Source organism: Pseudopipra pipra, chromosome 25 (assembly GCF_036250125.1).
Source record: "Pseudopipra pipra isolate bDixPip1 chromosome 25, bDixPip1.hap1, whole genome shotgun sequence".
NCBI classification, from domain to species: domain Eukaryota; kingdom Metazoa; phylum Chordata; class Aves; order Passeriformes; family Pipridae; genus Pseudopipra; species Pseudopipra pipra.
Genome location: NC_087573.1, coordinates 4,977,462 through 4,998,598, shown reverse-complemented (window position 1 = coordinate 4,998,598; position 21,137 = coordinate 4,977,462). Strand labels below are relative to the sequence as shown.

At 58.0% G+C, this 21,137-nt stretch overlaps 2 protein-coding genes across 7 annotated transcripts in view; both read right to left on the bottom strand.

Moving 5' to 3' along the window:
- Nucleotides 1-1,018: 1,018 nt before the first annotated feature.
- Nucleotides 1,019-6,076, bottom strand: ELF3 (E74 like ETS transcription factor 3). Its single transcript, XM_064636109.1, has 9 exons — nucleotides 5,788-6,076; nucleotides 4,890-5,058; nucleotides 4,064-4,285; nucleotides 3,752-3,835; nucleotides 3,539-3,658; nucleotides 3,327-3,416; nucleotides 2,580-2,696; nucleotides 2,213-2,408; nucleotides 1,019-2,084 (listed from the first exon to the last, which is right to left on the bottom strand). Exons 2-9 carry the CDS (start codon nucleotides 5,050-5,052, stop codon nucleotides 1,964-1,966), a joined length of 1,113 nt encoding a protein of 370 aa, XP_064492179.1. The 5' UTR covers nucleotides 5,053-5,058; nucleotides 5,788-6,076; the 3' UTR covers nucleotides 1,019-1,963.
- Nucleotides 6,077-10,196: 4,120 nt separating this feature from the next.
- KIF21B (kinesin family member 21B) overlaps nucleotides 10,197-21,137 on the bottom strand; it is a 45,572-nt gene continuing 34,631 nt past the window's right edge. For 3 of the 6 annotated variants that reach the window (XR_010425216.1, XR_010425217.1, XR_010425215.1), the window contains 5 exons: nucleotides 20,725-20,842; nucleotides 19,854-20,024; nucleotides 19,216-19,415; nucleotides 18,521-18,777; nucleotides 10,197-17,966 (listed from right to left, as the gene is read on the bottom strand). Coding sequence is in view for 3 of the 6 variants with exons in the window: in XM_064636100.1 (XP_064492170.1) it covers nucleotides 18,678-18,777; nucleotides 19,216-19,415; nucleotides 19,854-20,024; nucleotides 20,725-20,842 (589 nt within the window). In the remaining 3 variants the exon portion in view is untranslated. Of the gene's footprint in view, nucleotides 17,967-18,494; nucleotides 18,778-19,215; nucleotides 19,416-19,853; nucleotides 20,025-20,724; nucleotides 20,843-21,137 lie in introns of those variants that run through there. The other 3 variants (XM_064636101.1, XM_064636102.1, XM_064636100.1) reach the window with 2 other exon arrangements.

Here is a 21,137-nt window from a genome sequence, read left to right as displayed (position 1 = left end):
CATCCCAGACCTGGTCCAGGTCCAAGCCCCGAGGATGGTCACAGGGCTTTTCCCCTTGCAGGGAGCAGGAAATGAGAGTTCTGTTCTCTGCATGCCCACATTCATCAGGCCCTGAGCACCAGCAGGAGCTCAGGGTGGCACCAACATCCCCTGGTGCCCAACAGTGTTCAGAAAGACTTGTCATGAAATGCAGGGAGTCTGTGCCAGCCGGGAGCCATGTGTGGACCACTGTTTGCCAAGCTCGTGGTAGAAACATATCTGAGAGTCTGCCTGGCCTCCAAGCCCCTGAATTCCTTCTTACCACCCTACAGACATATCCTGTAAATTGGAGAGATCCTCCCAGCACCTCTGGGACACCCTCCCTGCCTCCTCACAGCTGGGCTGGCTGGGGGAGGCTGGCATTGGGCAAGAAGAGCTAGATAATGGGCTGCCCACTGCCAGGCCATCGTGGTCCTTCCCCCTGAGATATGGTCCTTGAAGGCACCCAGGTCCTAGGAGAGGCCAGCAAACAGCCAGGCTGGAAGATAAGGAAGCCTGAAACATTTTGCAGTACCTGTGCTGCTTCTTGCTGTCCCTTCATGTCTCACTGGCCAGAGAGGGGCTGAAGGTGCTCCCACAGCCAGGCTGGGGATAGTAATGGGAAGAGCTGAGAGATGCCCTCCCCAGACCACCCAGGACTTTGCTTCCTATCAGGCTGTGACTGGCAAACTCTAGTTTGCAGCAGTCCAGGGAAGGTGAGTGCCAGGGCTACATTTCTGAAGGGTCAAGGTTTGGGGGCCTGTGTAAGATGCCCCTGCATGGCTTTGAGCCAAGGCTTCCAGATCTCACTCCCAGCAGCCTGGGAACCCAACTCAGCCTGAGGAAGACCCTGTGACCCTGTGCCAGGATGACCAGGCCAATCCAGGCCCCAGCAGGCAGGAGATGGTGGCAGACAGGGTTCTTGCCATGGGACAACCCAGATAACACAAGCCTGGTCCCTACCAGCTCTTTAAGAAAAACAAGAAAAATGTCAGGTAGGTACAAATAAACCCAACAAACCAAAGATTTATTCATGTTATGTTCCCATTTGAAAAGGAGGAAACCACATGCACCTTGCAGGTTGGGCTGGCATCCCCCTCTGTGGCGGGCACAGCACCAGTCTGTGCCCCGTGACATCACTTCAGTCCAGCTGAGCATCACCACCTACCACCACACACCTGTGTGCCCCACACTGCACACTCTCACACAGGAACATCTCACTTATGAAAAAATATATCTGTACATTCACTCTGTGTTTCTTTGGCGTCTTACATAAATTAGATGCTACTTCTAGGGAAAAGGCCTGTTTCTAGACAGAGGTAGCCAGACTGGAGGTATGGCCCTGCTTGGTCCTGTCCTCTCCCCACTGAGGGCTCTCTGGGGCCAGGTGAAGCTCCACAACGTTCCCATCTTCTCTCAGCAGGTGCCACACCGAGAAGCTGCTACAGAGGGGGCCTCACCCAACCCACGTGGAGCAAATAGGACGAGGGGCACCTTTGGCATGGCACAAGGAGAGGGAGGACCCCACAGCTGGGACAATGTCTGTCCAGTCACAGGTGACACAGAGGTGCTGCCCCTCTGCCCAGGCAGGAGATGGGTGACAGCAGGAGACCTGCTGGGCTCTCACAGTGGGACCAGCTGCTGCTTGAACTTCTCTTCCCCTTTGCATCTGTTCAGGCTTTGAAACAGGCACAGTCCCTGTGGCTCCAAATCGGAGGTACAAAACCAGCAAGGGAAGTCACGGTTCACAATAACCTACTGGAGCCAAAATATTGGCTCTAAACACCTCAGTGCTGGCAGTCACCAGCACACACGAGCGTGCCCATGCAAGGGTCAGAGTTCCACACACTGCACGGAGCAACAGCTTCCAGATACAGCTACAGGCAAAGTTTCCTGCCAAGGAGACCCCCGAGGGGCTTATCAGACCCTGGCTCATCCAGGACTCCTACAGCTCCTTGTTCCTGTTGAGCACCTCCTCCTCCTTCCAGCCACTGGAATTCTTCCCAAATTTGTACACCAGCCGCCGCCCATCGACTCTCTCCAGGATCTCTCGTTTGTAGTAATATCTGCAGGAGGTGGAGGTGGAATCAAGGCTCTGGACACAGCCCCACTTGCTGGGGGGATTAGGCTGAGCCCTGGTGGGGCTGACCCAGCTGTGTGGGGCAGGTCCCCCAGGGCAGGGGAGGGAACTCACCGCATGGCTCTGCTCAGCTTCTCGTAGGTCATGCTGCTGTTTTTCTTCTTCTGGCCCCAGAGCTGAGCCACTGCTTCTGAGCGCAGGAACTTGAAGACCCCTTCCCGCCGGTCCTCCCACTTCATTAGCCCCTCATTCAGCTCGGGGTGGATCAGGATGTCCCGGATGAACTCCCACAGGTGGGTACCTCTTGGAGCTGAAAGAGGAGAGTGAGCTGTAGAGGAGGGAAGGTCCTGCACTTTGGATCTCCCTAAACGCCCCGTGGCCAAGGGCCATGGCCAGCAGACGTGGACCTTCCTCCCATCATCCCAAACGGAGCCAAGCAGAGGGAGGCAGTCCAAGCTCCCAGGCCAGAGGGTTCACGTACAGTGCTTGCCCTTCCGGTTCTCCAGGCAGTCTCTGCTCTCCTTGCTGAGTTTTCGGGGCCGTCCCCGTTTCCGCTTGCCGTGTTTGCTGTCCCCTTTCTTGCTGCTTGTGAAGTCATCTGTGCACACAGAGAGGGGCACACGTCAGGTTGGGCAGGGCATGCCAGGATGCAGCCCCCTCCTTTGGCACAGGGATGTGCTCCTCAGCAGCAGAAGCACAGGGGAGAGCTGGTTCAGGGTGAGGAGAGACAGGAGGGACTGCACCCTCTTTTCAGGCCCAGGTAGTAGGGAAATAGTCTCTGAGAGCAAGGTCTCCTCGTTCCCTCCAGCCTCATCCCACCCTCATCTGTGACACCATGCTTAGGGCAGCATGCTGTTCCTTCCCCAAGCCCTACTGCTGCTTTGCATTCCTGCTATTCCCAGTATCATCACCAGCTGGGATCAATACTGAACACTGATTTGCATGCCCAGGATCTCTGGCTGCGGCCTTCACTCATCTGCCACTATCCACCCCTTCCCACCAGAATCACTGCCCAGCTATCCCAGCCCTGCCCAGAGCCTGCACCATCACCCTGCTCGATGGAGAGAAACAGAAGCAGAGCACTCAGGGAAAGAGACCCTTCCCTCCTTCCCAGTGTGAGGATGAGTGTTCAGGTGTTGTCCCTGAATCATTGCCAGGTGGGATATGCAGAAAGGTCCCAGGAGCCAGCCCTCCCCTCCCAGCTCCTGTGGGGAAGCAAACAACTCACTGTCAGGGAAGAGCTTTGCTTCTGCAGCGTCGAGGTCAAGGTCACTTCCACCGGAGTCCTGAGAGTTGGGGCTGTGGGACATCACAGGCCCTGAGAGGCAAAGGGACAGGGCTCAGACCACCTGCTGCTGGCATCTGGAGGTGTTTCCCCTGCCACCTCCTCCACCATCAGACTTCTGGAAGACCCAAATCCACCTTTGGCAAAATACTGACCTGAGACATCAGAGCTGCCTGGGGACATGGCACCAGGCAAGCAGGTGAAGTCTGTGGATAGGAAAGGGTTTGTGGGCTTCATGTCCTCCAGGGAGTCCTTGGCACAGGGATTTCCTAGCTCTGGAAGGGGCAGAAAAGGGAATAAGGGGTTAGCCTTGCTGCTGTCAGCACATGGTCCCTGAGGAGAAGGCTTGGCCAGGGCCCCTCTCTTACCCGGAGGGATGGGGTCCAGAAAGGTCTGGGAAGTCGCATCCTCTTTTTCCAACAGGTCAATGATCCAGTTCAGCTCGTCAGAGGCTGTGGGGGTGGAGGACTAGGATTAGTGAGGCCTGTTCTGTATGGAGGGCAATGGCACATACTGGGAGCTGAGCACAGCCCTGCCTGGACTCTGATCTGTGCCCCCATATCCCCCCAAGCAGCCTCCGCAGTGCCTGGGAAGCAGAGGATCCTGGGCTAGTGGGGGTCTCTCAGTCTCATGCTTTGAGCTGCCAGGCCTGGGCATGAAGGAGACCTTGGGACACTCACTGATCTCGTGCAGGCGGTCGTAGAGCTCATCCCCCAGGGGCCCAAAGATGAGGCGCATCTGGTCCCTGGTGCAGTGGCAGAGCGCGTGCCCGTCCATGTTGCAGCAGGAGAAGTCAATGGAGCTGGCATCGTACTTGTTCTTCTCCACGTGGTAGCTGATCCACTCTAGCACCTGCACCTTGGTCCAGAAGTACGGGAGCTCACTGAACCACTCGGGCTTGTCTGCAAGGGATGGAGAGTGGGACTTAGGGCAGGGTGGCTGTGCCAGTGCCATGTGCGGGCTGCCGGTGGCCACTGGGCATGGGGTCCGGTATAGTGGCAATCTTGTGGGATGCAGCAGGCCTTGGACTTGAAGGGCTGTGGGACTAAAGGGTCCTTAGTGCCCTGCCCTGAAGACAGTGATGACCCCACACTCTCCCCTGCGCTGGTTTCGGTGCCATTCATCCTGTTCACCCTGGCATCTACCCTGCTCTGCTGGAGTGCTCCCCATGCCTCCCCCAGCACCATCCCATAATGGTCCCCCATCACCAGGACTGTACTGCCAAAATGCTCCTGGTGAGCCCTGGCAGCCTGTCCCCTCTGCTGTGCTGGGGTAGGGGGTTCCCCCATCACCTGTATTAATCAGGTGTGCTCCCAGCAGCCTTGCCTTGTGCCACCCAGGGTCTCCTGCCACAGCCCTTTGGCCTTTCCATGGGGAAACTGCAGCGTGGTGGAAGCTGCCGATCTGTCCCAGTGGGACAAGGACCTTGCAGTGCTCTTCCCAGCCAGTGGCACTGCCTCGAGTGCTGGCTCCCTGGTGCTGCCACTGCCACTCCCCTGGTCCTACCTGTGCTCTGTGCTGGGGGCTGGCTGCTGGGGAGGCTAAGCCCCAGGCTGCTGTCCTCCCCAAGGTGTCCCAGCATGTCCAAGGTTGGCTGCACCTCCTCTGGTTGGTACATGGCGCTGATGTAGTTAGAGAAGATGTTGCTGATCTCACAAGATCCTGCCATCGAGCTCTGTGCCGAGAGATGACAGTGAGCCCCGGCCCCACGGAGGCGGGAGGACCCGGGCCCGCGGGCACCCCGGGACCGGGCTGGGTGAGGTCGGGCTGTCCCTCCCTCCACCCATCGTCACCTCTCAGGTCACTTCTGCCAGAAACATCCACCCAGCACCTGCCAGCTGGGGCTGGGGCCTGACTCACCACCTCCTCGGGGGCCGGGAGAGAGGGAGGCTGAGCCGGAGCAAACCGGGGACGTGGCGTCACCCTGCTCGCAAAGAGCCCTGTCCCCAGCAGCCCGGCCTCGCCCCGCCGGCAGCCACCGTGAGCGGACAGCGAGTGGCTGTCAGAGAACAGTGTGGCACAGCCCCTCCGTGGGGACGGGCACTCGCCGCACGCTCCCGAGCCCCATGGCACAGCCGGCTGCCCCGCTGCTGGGGATCCAGTGCCAGCGGCTCCAGTCCTCTCGACCAGTCGCAAGAAGCACATCCCAGTAACTCTGAAGCCAGAAGGGGACCAAGCCCCTGCCCGGCCCTCGTAAAAGAGCCAAGTCTTGCTGTTGGTTGGGGGCCGGAGGGCACCCGCTGTCCCCACAAAGGGCTGGCAGCTGCGGTGGGAGAGCAGGCGTGGAGCAAGAAAAGACCAAGCGCTTCCCCCGGCGAGAGCGAAGATGCGCAGGGAGGGGAGCAAAGCGTCTGTCCTGGGCTGGGGGACGTCAACAGGCCTCGGCCAAAAATAGCTTTGGTACCTTCTGCGATGGCAAACCCCGGAGCGGCGGCTAATCCAGAGAGGAACACGGGGAGTCGGAGCCCTGCCTGGCCGCTAGCCACTGCTCATGAACCCCGGGAGGCTGGTGCCGATGGGCAAGCCCTGCCCTCGTCTCTGCTTTTATAGCTTGGGCGGCGTAACAATCTGGCAGCCTGAGGGGAATTCCAGCCGCAAACGTTCATGCTCCCAGATCCAGGTGATTTGCATAATAGCACAGGGTCCCAGCCCTGTGCTGCCTTGCCGGGAAAGCTGGGTTGGCCAGTTTAATCATTGTCAGAGCCCGTGCCCCGCCGGTGCCCAGAGTTTCACCCACACTGGCTTCACGGGCTCTTTTCTCTGCTGCCGTTTGCCCGGCCCGTGTTTGTTTGCTCACAGCAGCAGGTTCACTCAGCTCCCGCAGCCAAAAACATCCCTGGAGCCAGAGCTGGCCCTGGGGGCTGCAGATCCCTGCCTGGGGCTCTGCCCGCGGCAAAGGGGCCGCAACGCTGCCCCGGGGTGTGGGTGCCCGGGTGGGCAGCCCAGCCCTCGCACTCAGCAGGTCTGTGTGGGGGTGCTTGGCCATGCCTGGAGCACAGGCTCGGGATGGCACTGGCACAGCTTCTCCCAGAGCAGGAAGAGAGGCCCTGTGACCAAGTGGGACACATGCTGGGATGGGATTCAGGTGGGGATGGAGCAGAGATGGGGTGGGCACCTGAGAATTGCTGCTCTGTCTGTCAGAATGGGTCGATTTTGCCCAGGAAAGGTCTAGGACAGGCTGCAGGGCCCTGATGGCCCATTCCTGCCAAGTCACAGGTGCCTGGCACAGGCAGACCCTTACACCAGGGACATGTGCCAAGGGGCAAGGCAGAGTTGTGGGATGCATTTTGAGAATTACCTTGGTGGCTCTTGCCCCTCTGGCCCTTGGGCCCTCTCAAGGTACATTCCTGCTGGTTTTAGTCCTGTGCTGGCAGGGGGGACCCAGGCCAGTCCCAGCCAACAGCTTGGCACCCCTTTGCCTGGTGCTGGTACTTTGCTGAGCTAGCCACGTCCATGCCACATGCAGGCTGAGGCAAACCTGGGCACTGTGGGCAGACCCTGGCATCTCACAGCCACCTTTGGCTCTTTGTCACTTCAAACTGGCAGCTGGCAGCAAACCACCTCCTGTGTCACAGTGACAGGCTGTTGCAAACGTGGATGCTCTACCTTGGCACATGGACAAGCAAGGGCAGGGTGGCTCATGTCCCGTCCCCCTTGTCACATCCCCTGGCCCTGGGGCAGGCAGGGCCAGTGTGCCAGCCAGGAGGCACCAGGTCACGCCAGCTGATCACCTGCCCCAGCTTCATTCCTCTGCAGCACAGTCACGAGTGCTGGGTGCTGCCAGGCCCTTTTGTTTCCTTGGGCACAGCATCCCACAGGGACGTCCCCAGGCCTGGGAGCAGCCCCTGCCATCACTGCCACGGGGCAAGCCAAGACCACCAGGGAAAGCAGACAGGGCCTGAACCTGCATCCAGCCAAGGGCTGAGCCCGAGGCTCCTCCATGCCCAGGCCTGGTCTGCCAGTGCCTGTGGTTGGAAACCTGCCACTGGGGAAGCTTTTTCCATTCACCAATGCAATGCAGGTGCCCTTGGAGGAGGGTGGGACATGCCAGCACTGTGCCCTGCCCTGGGCCACAGACTAAGGGCTGATGGGGAGGGCATGTGGCACTTGGGAGTCTCCTGCCCAAGCCATGTGCAGCCCATCCATGGCTCTCCCCATCCCAGGGGATCTGATAGATGCCTGACAGAGCTGTCTGGCATGGACCACACTGAGCATCCCCTTTCCCAGGTCTCCTTTCCCTGCAGACCCACAGCAGCACTCAGGGAAGCATCGTGGTCAGTCCATGCACCTGGGCTATGCCACTGATGGGAGAGGTGCCCTCAGTGGGTGACACCCTCAGCCCCTGCCGTGTGCCCAGCATGTTGGGAGCTCTCCGGGTCCTTCTGGTGCTCATGTCCCATCTTCCTTCCTTTGGGTTTGGGAATCAGGAGGCCAGTGGACCTGAGCAATCCTCCCCAACCCCCTGCAGATACTCTCCAGCTTTCCTGCCCAGAGAACTGCCCTTCTTTCCCCTCTGTCCACTGATGTGCCACACAACCTGGGCCCTGTAATGGGCCATGGGGAGATCACTGTGGGCAACATTCCCTGGAGATGCTGATGCACTGTGCTGGGGGCTTGAGAGGTCATAAGCCTCTCCTGAGGCATCCCCATGCCTTCCCCAGAGCCACAGGGTGCCACAAGGAGCAGGATGGTGCCCATGGGACCCTCCTCTGCTGAGGAGCAGCCACAGCACTGGTGGGCTCAGGGCAACTCCTCCTTGAGCCTGAGGATGGGTGGCACAGGGCTGCCACCACCTCATGGCCAGAGCTGGTAGCTCCCAGGGGAGCTCCCCTTGCTGTCCCCTTGCCGCTAGTCCAAGCTCCCAGGGCACCTTTAGGCATGTGGGGTGCATGTCAGAGGGTGCTGCCTGCCCAGGCTTGGCATCTTGCTGCAACAAGGGAGAGGTGGCTGTAGGTGTGAAGTGACAGAGTGACATGAGGACTGGCAGGACAAGGTGTCTGTGGTGCCATGCATGGCTGAGGCACCAGGTGGGAAGGGGATGCTAGGATGTCACCTGCCCTGCCAGGGGTAGTTGGGACCATGACACCCCCACGTTTCTTGACCAAGGATGCTGTTTGCCCTGGCAGAACCATGGTGGCTGTGGGTATGGAGGCTCACGCTGAGGTGACAGCCATGGCACAGGCTGAGGGTGAAGCAGGGCATGGTGCTGGGGGCTGGGCTGGCTCTGGGCACTGCCAGCCTCCAGGGACAGCTCAGGGCCGGCCCAGGATCACTCAGGACCAACACTGCGGTCCAGGGCTGGAGCACTAAGTTTTCAGGGTGGGAGGTGCCCCACGCGGGGAGCAGGGGTGTGTGCAGGAGGAACTGCACCCGGGGGGTCAGTGTGGGCACAGCCCCGGGGCTGGCGACTGCCGCTCGGCTGCTCTGTCTGACCAGTTCAACCAGGGAGAGCCGGCTGGAAAAGAGAAGGTGGAGGCTGCAGGAGCTGAGCCCGGTCCTGCGGGGTTGGGGGTACAGCTTGCTGCCCCCACCTCCCCACCCCGCAGCAGGTTGGCTGCCCGGTGTCCTGGGGGGCAAAAGCTGGTGCCACAGCACCGGTCACCTCCGGTGGCTCAGAAGGCACCACACAGTGGCACCGTGTCACACACACCCCTTGCATCTCCCCCTCCCTGCATCTCCCACTGGCCGGGTCAGCGGTGCCCCCACCCCCCAACATCTCCCTCAACATACCCCTCCGGCAGGACCCTGCGTCGCCCCCAGCATCCCTCCCCACCCCTCACCCTGCATCCCCCCCAGAATCCCTCCCCAACGCCTGCATCGCCCCCGACGCCTCCCCGAACCCCCGGCCCTGCCTCGCCCGCAGTGTCGCGGTTCCCCCGCGCCCCGGGCCGTGGTCCCGCAGCCAGCGCTGCCCTCTGCCGTCGGCCCCGTGCCACCGCTCCCCTCGGCAGCCTCTGGCCCCGAGAGCCACCCTCTCACCTTGGCATTCCATCCACCACGAGCTCCGTCCCCCAGGAGCACCTTCCCGCAGTGCCGGGGTCCTGCCCGCTGGGGGACCTGGGTACCCCTCAGGGCGGGGGGTTGACACGATGCTGCAGGGTCAGGGATGCTCTGACTTCTGCAGGGGTTGGCTGTCACGCTGGATTGGGGCTGCCTGGTTGGAGCCCTCCTCCTGCTCCTCCTCACCAGGAAAGGGGTAGAGCCAGCCGGGTTTGGTCCGGGCTTCCTCCACCTCAGCCCCTGAATTCTGCCCCAGCAAGATCAGTTGTGCCCCATCTGCCTGAGGACCTGGTGCCTGGAAGGATCCACGTCACCTTCGAATCATGGAATCGTTCAGGTTGGAAAAGCCCCCTAAGATCATCAAGTCCAACCCCAGCACTAAACCATGCCCCCAGGTGCCACATCCACATGTCTTCTGAACACTTCCAGGGATGGTGACTCCACCACTGCCCTGGGCAGCCTGGGCCAGTGTCTGATCACCCTTTTGGTGAAGAAATTTTCCCTAATATCCAACCTGAACCTCTCCTGGTACAACTTGAGGCTGTTTCCTTTTGTCCAACCTTCTCCCAACACATGGGATTATAGAATCACAGAATGGTTTGGGTTGGAAGGGACCTTTAGGAGCCACCAAGTCCAATCCCCTGTCATGGGGCAGGGACACCTTCCACTCTGTGTGGCAGGGCCAGAAGGGCTGCAGTCACAGTCCCCTCCACCTCTGCCCCACTCCTTGGGCCAGGCACATGGGGATAGGAGGAGATGGGGGCTCCCAGCTATGTTCTTCTCTGCCTCAAAGCAACCTCTCTTCTCCATCCCTTCATCTCAGAACATTTTATTTGCAAAGACAAAAAGGCAAAGAACAAACACAGCCATTGAAAAACGTACAGCAGGAGACCGCAATAACTTACACTATTTACAGGAACACACCAAGGTATAAAACACACGCACACACCTCGTGCTCTGACAGACCCAGACCGGGGCTGGGCTGCACAACCCCCCAGAGACACCACCAGCCTTCACAGCAGCTGGCCTCTGGGAACAGCTCTGAGTGAGAAAAGGCATCTGCTATTGTGCTCCTTGTGCAGCAGGAAGGGGTGGCGGAGCAGGCGACACGGTGCTGCAGCTCCCCAGCCCCGTGTGGGGCTGGATGGGGGGTCCCAGGCCAGGTGGAGCAGTTGGCAGGGACCAGGGCAGAGCTGTGATGGATGAGGGCACACGCCCCAGGGCAGGAGGAAGGCAGAGGGCTGTACTTTCCTGGGGGTTCGGGTCTGTGCTGGGCTCCCTCTCAGTTACAGGTGAGCACCATGCAGCACCTGGAGGGGCCGGGGGTTCCCTTCCCTCCCCAGGAGGGTGAAGGGGGGCTCAGGAGGGCGTGCAGCCTGCAGGACAGAGTGAAGTTCCAGTGAGCTGCTGAAAAGCAAGTTGGAACCCTGTGCTCCACAGGGATCGTACCTGGACCCTGTTCAGCGTGGGGCAGGGGAAGGACTGGGATGGGGCACTGGGAGAGCACCCTGGGAGGCAGGCACTGGTTTGGCAGCACCAAGGCAGGAGGCAGTATCTGAGACCCCAAAGCAGCTGTGCTCAGAGATGGTGGGGAGAAACAATGTACCTGGGGGGGACAGGATGGGACCCCAAAGCTCCTGTCACAGCTGGCCAGCCCATCCTGTGCCATGGGGGCTGTAGGAGCCAGAAAGGAGACAGTGCTCAGGCTCCCATAGGGGCTCACAGTGGTTTGGGGATCCAGTGCTTTTGGGCTTCTGAGTCTTGTCCACCCCTGTTGTGCAAAGCTCAGCTCTGGGGCAGCCCTGCCTCCCCCCCAGAGCCTGGAGCCGACCCCTGTGTGCTGGGGGTGAGGAGACCCCTGGTGCAAGAGTCAGGCCCCAGGGACAAAACCATAACCCAGAAATTTGAGGAAGGACTGCAGGTATGATCACACGCTTGGCACAAACCAAGGCACCCAAGGGTGAAGAGAACGAGGTGCATGGGGCAAAGGCAGCTCCAAAGTGTCCCTGCCCTGAAGGGGCTGTCAGAGAGGCTCAGGGACCACCAGAGGGGACTTCAGTTGTGCAGCAGGGCACAACTGAGCCCCAGAGAGCAGCCAGCAAAGGGATGGAACAGCTCACCCGTGGCCATTGGCAGGCAAAGAGCCCTCGTTCCAGCCCACCTTCTCCTCAGCTGTCCCAGCCCATGGCCCAAATCTGAGCTCTGAAGGGCCAGAGTCCAAGGGGCCACCCCTCCTAACCCACCTGCATGTGGGGACCTTGTGCTTTAGTGTTTGGGCAGACCTGCCCCCCAAACTGACAGTGTGGCTCAGAGCTTCCCAAACCTCACTGTGCCAGGGGAACGAGGTCCAGCCCAGAGCAGGAGGCAAGCTGGGGGCTCCAGGGCTACCCTCGTTTATGTTCAGTGCCTGGAACTGGATCTAGACTCAGCTACGTTTTGGGAGTGGAAAGTCAAACATCACACACCAGAATCAGCTTCTCACAGACCACTCCCAGCCTGAGCAAGGGTTTTAACAGCACCCAGTTCCTGCTGCCATACAGCTGCAGCAGGCTCTGGAAAATGGGGGCTAGGACCAGCCCATTCCAGCAATGTGCTTTGCACAGACATTTCCCAGACAAGGACTTCCCTGCATCCACAGAGAATATCCATGAGAACAGAGGCAGGAATGTGGGCTGAGCCGAACCTTCCAGAGGTTCCTTTCCATCCTTCCAAGGGCAAGATGGACCACTCCTAGGCTGCCAATCAACCCAATAATGAACAGCAACACTGCCAGGCCTCAGTCCAAACATCCCACTAGCAATGGGAGCAAAATCTCAGTGTTGCAACTGGGCTGGGGAATCCCACTGCCAGAGGTAGGAGCTGGCAGTGCAGGGGAGCAGGAATCCCACTGCCAAAGGTGGGAGCTGGCAGTGCAGGGGAGCAGGAATCCCACTGCCAAGGGGGGGAGTTGGCAGAGCAGGGGAGCAGGAATCCCACTGCCAAAGGTGGGAGCTGGCAGTGCAGGGGAGCAGGAATCCCACTGCCAAAGGTGGGAGCTGGCAGAGCAGGGGAGCAGGACACTGGTCCTGGTGCCCTGCCCAGGAGGAAGCAGGTAGGGGGACACAGGGGGCGGCTCAGACATGCAGGAAGGTGGGAGTGAGGCCACGTGTCCCCAGGATGAATTCAAGTGTCAAAACCATAACAATAACAATAATTAAGAGGAAAAAAAACCTCCCCACCCCATCCCCAGTACGAAACCCAACGATGACAGCACCCAGCTTGCACCGTGAGGTAGCTAAACCAGATCAACACCCCAGAAACACTCTCCTGCATGGGAAACATCACCCCACACAGGCACTAAGACATACACACACACATAGACACACACAGAGATGGGATCACAGTCACCCCTGCCCCTGTTCTGGTCAGGACAGGGTGAATTTTCGCAGTAGCCAGGAGGGGGCATGGCCAGGACCCTGAGGTTATTTTATACCACCTAATGTCATCTCTTCCAGCTGTGGTAGCAGGCCAAGCTCTTAGGTGAGCATTTTGCATGTGAATCACTCTCTTTTGTACACTTCTGTTATTAATATTGTTGCTGTTACTGTTTGTTTTCTTCTCTCACTGCTGTTTGGAGTAAATTGTTCTTATTTCAACCTATCATCTCTACCCTGGAGCGGTGCATGGTTTTAGTGGGAGTACTAAATTGGAGAATACCAGTCCTAAACCACGACAGCTTTATTTGGCACCCAAGGTGGGGCTCAAAGGGTTGAGATAACAACAGATCTGCTCAGAACAGGTTGGAAATAAATTGGATTTAAGCATTTGCTGTACTGGGGACAGACCAATTGGTCACAATGTTGCTTGGTCTGTTCATGGGGGTGTGGTACCTAACCCTGCATATACTCCCCTCTGTGCTCCTCAAGGTGCTCTTTTTCAGAGCAGGGAGAGGGATCAGAATTGCTTTGTTGATGTAGTGTGGGATATCAGTTTATGACATGATAACACAATGAAGGTCGTTTGGGATGTGTTTTCAATGTTACTCTCCTCCTCTTACCTTTGGGAGTCCATTAATAACAGTACCCAGTCTGTGGGGAGGAACAGGGGAGGATGATTTTCCCCAGCCTTTCACCCCCTTTTACTCCTTCAGGCCTGTTACGACAGCTTTTGAGACTTCTGAATTCCCTTTGGATGTTAAGGAAAGCATGTTCTTGTTGCTAAGCCTGCCAGGTCTCCTCAGTGCAGCCTACGCTGTGTTTAGAGCCAAGAGATTTCTACAAAGGTTGTTCAGAGATCTGCCCCAAGGAGGGGTAGTCATGAGTGGCATGGAAGTGGGAGAAAAATGGGACAGTTTTGGGGAAAATTCTCTGCTCAAATGGTTTGGAAGTTCATCCCTGAACAACTACAGGACCCTAATAAAGTAACAGAATATTTGCAAGGATAATGCTGTGGCAACTCCAGAGAGGAGCAACTCATTGCTGCGTGCTGGGCCCTGGCTGCTGTTTTGTCAGACACTGCTTGTCACCAGACAGCATCAGATAGAGGGGGAGGAGGAGGAACACAGAGCAACAGGCACTGTGGCCACTCAAACTGCAGCTGAGCCAGAGGAACAATCCATGCTGGTAACAGTCACCCCTGCACAGAACAAGAAATCCAAGACCAAATCAGTTTGCACAGTGAGGGATGAAGAGAAGGAGGGCCCTCAGAACAGGAGGAGGAGGCAGGACCAGAGATAATCACCTGATCCCCATCTGGGTGAGCTGCAAGGTACCTGAAAAGATTTCAGCTGTCACCAGGAGAGCCCCTGGTGACCTGGCTGCTCCAGGGCTGGGGTATCACAGCCCACAACATGAAACTAGAGAGTAGTGAAGTCAAGCAGCTGGGATCCCTGTGCTGGGATGTGGGCACTGACCGGGGGATTGGGAAGGGGACAGAAACTCTCAGCCTCTGGAGGCCACTGTCAAGTGTGAGGGAAAGGTGTTCTCTCAAGGGTGATCCAACAGTGCACCGAGACAAGTGGAACAGCACAAAGAAAGGTATCCAGTGCCTGAGAGAAGCAGCTGTTCTGGAGCTAATCTACAGGGATTCAAATAAAAAGCAGTCCCCTGTAGATCCAGAGGAGGTCCAGTGCACAAAATCCATGGGGCAGAAGTTTGTACAGGGTGCACCATCATCATACATCAAGTCGTTGGCATTGATGTCAGTGAAAGAAGGAGAACAAACAGCACCTCAGTCACTAGCTGACTCCAGCAATATGAAGATCATCTTTTTTCCTCCCTACTGACCTGCAACTCCGCTGTGGAAAGACTGTCCAAGACTGTGGACAGACTTGAGCAAGTTATAATGTCTGATGCCCTGCCAGTGTGGATCAGTATCTGCTGTTGGGAGCAAGTGCCCCCCTGCTCCAGAGAGAGGGGACACACCATGAGATAACCTGTGGTTTTACCTACATGACCACAGAGAAGACATGAAATGGGATGGAAAACCCACCTCTGCCCCAGCAGCAGGGGTACATGAGTCGAGAGGAAGAACAACCATCCCAGAAATTCTTCAAGGATAAATGCCACTCCACTTTCCAGTGGGCAGGTCCTCAGACAGAAGAGGAGGGTTGATGTTCCTTCTGATCCTCTCGAAGGGACCTCCAGTTCATATTTACAAGAAGTGAGCAATGAGTATTTGTGCCCAAGACTAGAGGGGCTCTGCCTCCAGCCAGGTGGAGGAAAGGGGCAGTGGGATCTACTGGACTGTGTGGATGTGATGGCACATCAGACCCACAAGAGTATAAGGCTTTAGTGCCCAGTGCACAATGTACCCTGATGCCATTGAGATATGTAGGGGCAGAATCCATTTCTTCTCTTCCAGGGAGAAGGGGTCTCTTCTGGTCAAGGTAACATGGCTGGGGGTCAGGTCAGGGGCTCCATGGTGAGCATTTTGCATGTGAATCACTCTCTTTGGTACACTTTTGTTATTAATATTTTTGCTGTTACTGTTTGTTTTCTTCCCTAATTGATGTTTTTCAGTAAATTGTTATCTCAACCCATGATCTTTACCTTTTGTGCCTCCAGTTCTCCTCTCCAGTCCACAGCAGGGGACTGGGAGGGGGAGCGAGCCATGCATGGTTTTAGTGGGAGTACTAAATTGGAGAAAATCATCCCTAAACCACAACACCCCTCACTTCAAAGACCCCCCACCTTGGGATGCCAGTGCTGCAGTATGAGCTCCCTCCCTCCACAGGCAGCAGGAGCCTTGAAGCCCCTCAACACACTGCTGGACCGTAGCTGCAAGGGATGCTCAGCACATCCAGGACTGGCCACTCAACCCTGGAGTATTAAACAGGCACCTGTAGCCTGCACATGGGAAGAAACTGGTGGTGAAAAGCAAGGCAGGTCCGACCCTAGGCCCCCCCGAGCTCCCCTTCAGCAGGAGCAGCAGGAGATTTCAGGGCAGGCACTGGCAGATCTCAGTGCAGACATGGATGCACATGTGACAGCTGGCTACAGCCAAACACACCCCACCATACACACACCCCCCCTCTGGCCAAGCAAAGGTTAAACCAGCTGAGGAATGAGCAGGGAAACCCTCTCCAAGACAGGTTTGGGGGGGTGACACATCCTCCAGACCCCCATGTCTGTGCGTTCCTGGGTGGCTGAGCTGCCCTGGACATTTCTGGCTGTGCCCCCAGTTCCACAGGTCCCACGGGATGGGTGGGCTCCTCACCTCAATACACTCATCAGTCCTGGCTATGCAGGGCTCAGCCACAATCACAGGGGACCAGTGACTGTCCTGGGCAGGGTCACACCCACACATGCCATACACCCTCCAACAAGGCAAGTCAGTAGGATGGAATTTTCCCCCCAAAAGGCAAACCCCCCCCATCAATTCAACAGAGATGCTCCTGTCTTTCACGATGCAGAGGAATCCCCATTCTCCAGCCAGAATATGTAAAACAAGGGCTGATAGCAAATGACCTGGGGTTGGTCCAGGTGTCACCATGGTTGGAGAGAGCAGAGGGGAAATGGTCTGTGCTTTATAGGGCAGGTCCTGGAACCCTTGGCCTCCAAGATCCCAGTTCAGTGCTGGTGGGATCACATGGAGAAATCCTTAAATTTGAGTTCAAGTGCTGCTTCTTCTGTGACAAAGGGGAAAGGAGAGCATGTGAGGCAGCACCCATCCTGGAGCCTCCTCGGCCACCCCGTGAGAGCTCTGCGTGGCCCAGGGCAGGACAGAGCAGGGGATGGTCCAACAGGCCAAAGGAGAGACGGAGGGAAGCTCCAGTGTGAGACCAGGGCCTTGCCAGCCCCTGGAACAGGAGAGAGAGAGGAAGGAGGCTGGAGAAGGTGCATCCTTGGGGAAACACTCCTGGACGGAGATGGGATTGTGCATCTGCTGCAGGATTGTCCTTCGAGCGCAGGGAGAGTCAGGGGACTTGTGCGAGACCAGTGTGTGCAACCCCCTCCTTACTCTCCTCCTGGCACAGGAGACTCCAGCTGCTCCAGGCCTTGCTGGGCCCTCTCCATCCCCAGATCCATGGAGACCAGCAGGCCCAACCTCAGCTAGCTCCAACCCAGGCAGAGGGCCGAGGGCAGAGCCCAGGGGAAGGACAGATATGCCACAGCAGTGGGGTTGACAAATCCAGCCTTGGCTGTTTTGCCCTGTAACCTCCATTCTTGCTTCATTTCTCCACATCGAGGGAGTTAATGCGCTGCAGGACCCACAAACCCGTGCTGGGGGTCACAGAGTCCAGAGCAGGGCTGAGCAGCCCATCCCTCCCCGCTGCAGAGCAGGGTGGGCACGTGGGGAAGAGCCCAGAGCCATGGGGCAGTTGTGGTTACAGCTGGGGTTTGAAGAACTTCGAAGGGAACTGCAGCAGGTTTGTCTGGAAGTTGCCTGACAGAGATCTTTCCAGGCTTGCTGTGTCTCCCAAGATGGGACATGGCAAAGGAGCTCAGAGGTGCCCAACCTCCAACTGCAGGGGACAGGTAGACAGAGGATGGGGAAGAATAGGAGTACCAGGAAATCCTTCTGCAGCCCCCACAGCAGAGAGGTGTCCCACGAGTAATGGCTCCAGAGAAGCACCCTCTGTACTTGTGTCCTGGCCAGCAGACACCAAATGTCCTCGTGGTTGTGGAGAAGGACTCCTGCAGGAACCAGCCCCAGAGCAGCACATCACAGCAGAGGCCACACAAGCCCACAGTGGCAGGAGGGAACTGGGTGTCTCCAAGAAGGAGCCAAGGAGCTCTGACCCCCAGAAGTCCTTACAGCAGGATGGGTGAGAGGAGAGATGAAATATTTCCTGGTCACCAGAGAGCCATCGAGAAACCTCAGCAGGAGGGAAGGTGGAGCTGTCAGTGCCCCACAGAGCTGCCAGTGCCCCACAGGAGCTGGCAGTGCTCAAAGTATCACATGAGGCATCCTCCACCCCGTTGGGTCAGGCACAAAGAAATCCCTGTGCTGGGCTGAGTGCTCCTGTAGATGAGCGAGTCCTAATAGCAGGGGGAGGCACCCTGACCTTCACCCTGCTCCCAAGCCTTCCAGTCTTTCTGCAGTTCCTAGTTTGACCCCGCGGGCAACCTCCTCCCACTCCAGAGCTTCACTGTCAAGTCGCTGAGGAACAAAGGTGAGAGGGACAGCATGACCCAGGGGTTGGGGCAGGAGCCCCGCAGACGCCGCACGGAGGACCACGAGGGGCCATGCTCCCCTCCCCACCCACGGCAGCATGCAGCCCCCAGAACTTCCAGGCCCTTTTCCCTTGGCAGGAGGTTGCCCAATGCACTTTGGGGAGTGGGTAGGCCCAATGGGGCTCAGCCCACTGGCAGCAGGTGGGGACAAAGGGAAATGGTGACCTCCAGGGCTGACCCCACACCATGACTCCTGCCCCCCTTGGTCCCAGCACTGATGTCCAGGGAGCTGCTCTGCTCAGTCCCCCCGGGGCACGGGCTGATTTGGGGGTGGCTGCTGATTCCCAACCCACTATCCATGCAAAGGTGTGGGCAGGCCACGGCTTCCACAGAGTTGCCACAGTGGATGTGGGCACTTGGCAAGGAAAAAAAACCCAAAAAGCAAATGAAACCAAGGCAGGGGGTATGGCTGGGACAAGGGGACGAGTCCCTTCTAGCAAAGACTTATCAAGTGGGGAAAAACGCAGAATAGTTTCATACCGTGAAGAAGCAGCTCAGACCAGAGAGAAAGAGGGGAAAAAAGAGAGAGAAGAGCAAAACCGACAGTGAGAGGGACAGAGGGAGGGAGAGATGGAGAGAAAAGGGAAGGAGAGACAGAAGAAGAGCACATGAGCAAGAGAGTCAAAGAGCAGGAGGGTCAAGGCAGACTAGTAGCACGGCCCTTTATGGCAAGGACGCGTCGTGGAAGGCAAGGGGTGAGCCCAGGCACGTAATTCCATAACTTTACCCGGCAGTCGCTGTGGCACAGATGGGAGGTGGGGAGGAGGAGAGACAGAGAGAGACAGAGAAAAAGGAAGGGAAAAAAGGGACATGGTCGAAAAGAGGGTATCAGAGTCTTGCTGCCAAAGAGCTCCCCAAGAGCAGCAGAGGATGCCCAGCCCCGGGGGAGAGGGATCCCTGCATGGGGGGTAACCCAGGGCGTCACCAGAGAGTGGGCAGGGGATGGCTGGGGACAGCTCTTGTCACCGTGGTGGGCAGGCCGTGCCATGGGCAGGCTAAAGTGGGCAAGAGGAGATGAAGGCGTGGAGGGTCTAGAAAGCTGTGAGACTCTCCCCTTCCCTCCCTCCCCACTCCCTGTCCACCCAGCACACACCCACCCAGGCCCAGGGGTGACAGCTCAACCCCGGGGTCTCCCCCTTCCCAGGGGCTGTGGGGGCAGAAAGCCTGAGGCTCACCTGGAGGCAGTGAAGATGTGCTTTGAGTTGGTGCAGATGGCGTTGATGGGGCTGTCGTGCCCCTTGATCTCCCCGACTGGGGTGAAGGTGTCCACGTTCCAGACTTTGATGACACCTCCTCGGCAGGCGCTCAGCACCATGGGGCGGCCGGGGATGAAGGCCAGGGCACAGACCCAGTCTTTGTGGGCATTGGGGATTTGCTGTAGGGACGGGCACAGAGCAGAGGTCATGACCAACCTCAGCTGCAGCACCACCAGCAGCCTCACACACCCAACCCAGTCAGCTGGGTCCTCAGTGACACCCTGGGATTGTGGGACTGGTGGTGCCCAGTTAGGAGCCAAGGGGATGGACTCAAAAGTCAGGGCGTGGTTTCTCCCCTGGGCCGGAGACAACCATCCTGAACTCAGAGGGGAACACAACCCCCCACACTACAGCTGATGCTGAGCCTGTCTGTGGGGGAGATGGCAATCCCGAGTGCCCTCACCCACACCCGGCCCAGCATCAGGAATGTCCTCCCTGGTGAGCTCCATGCAGGACACTGGCACTACATCCCTGGACAAGGGTCCCCCCCAGACCCCAGCAGCAACATCCCTCTGCCCCACATCACTGCAGAACTGGTGCTGTGCTCCCCTCCAGACCTGGGTAAGTTCCTGCTGCTCCAGATCCCACTTCTTAATGCCGTTGTCCCTGGAGCCGCTGAAGAGGACATCTCCCTGGATGGCCAGGCACTCGATGCCATCGTAGTGAGGGGGCTCAAAGTTGTGAGTTGGGCCAATGTTGCCCACCATGCCCTCCGTGATCTCAAACACCTGGGGAAGAGCAGTGGGTAACAGACCACAGATGGCACTGGGCACAGAGCTGGCCCTCTCCTGGGGACCTCTGTCTTCGAGGCTCAGGGCACCCAGAATGGTGCTGGAAAGGGGAGTGGGCATTGCCAGCTTGAGGCTTTTTGGGGCTGAGGGTCCTGCCACCACCAGAAGAGATCTGTCACCAGGGACAGCCCCACTCTGTTGCATTTTACTCCTGGTGAGCCTTTACACTCCCCATAAGCCAAGCTGACAGCTGAGTGGGATCCTGTCTCACTCACCATCTCACCATCCCTGCTCACTTGCCTGGTGCCAGCTCTAATTCAACTTGCTAAAACCTAAAATGAAGGGACAGGCTCCTGCTGTGCTGGAGCTGTGACTGAGCAGGCACAAAGCATCTATATCAGGCAGGGGGGGAGAACTGAGCAGAACAGGGTGAGCTGCTCATCTGGGTCAGCCATCACAGGCCAGTCCCAGCCACAGAGTCCGAGGGACAAGAGAAATGCAAATCCTTCTCAGAAGGTGCATTGTGGACCAAGCAAAAGGCAAGATTTGGGAAGAGGATACAAGTGAAAACCTCATATGCAGAGGCGAAAACAGAATCTGAGCTCAGCTTTCAAAAGGAGAGAAGAGACCTCAGGGGTTGCCAACATCTGGGCTTCCCTACAGGACACGGGGTGCTGATCCCCAAGGAAGAGAGTACCTTGACGTAGTGATCTTTGGAACCTGTGACCACCAGGTCGTGGTTGCTCGCTGTCTGGTTCACTGTGAGACACATCACGGGCCCGATGTGGCCGCTCAGCTTTCCCACAGGCTGCAACCTGGGTTCAAGGGCACAGGTCAGCCCCCTCCTGGGTGCTGCAGCTCCTCCAAAGGGCCCTCCCAGGCAGAGACCACCCACCCCTCACCCAGCACTGGAGCCCCACAGGAGGGGTTATTCCCTTTGGGGGATAGTGGGCAGGGAGATCTCATTCCCAGTGATGCTGGGGAAGGAAGGCAGTCTGGGTGTGTGCCAACATCTGGCTACACAGCCTGAAAGTGTGCCAACATCTGGCTGCAGAGCCCAGGCTGCAGCACAGGGTGTGCAGCTCAGTGCCCAATAGGCAGGTAGGAGGG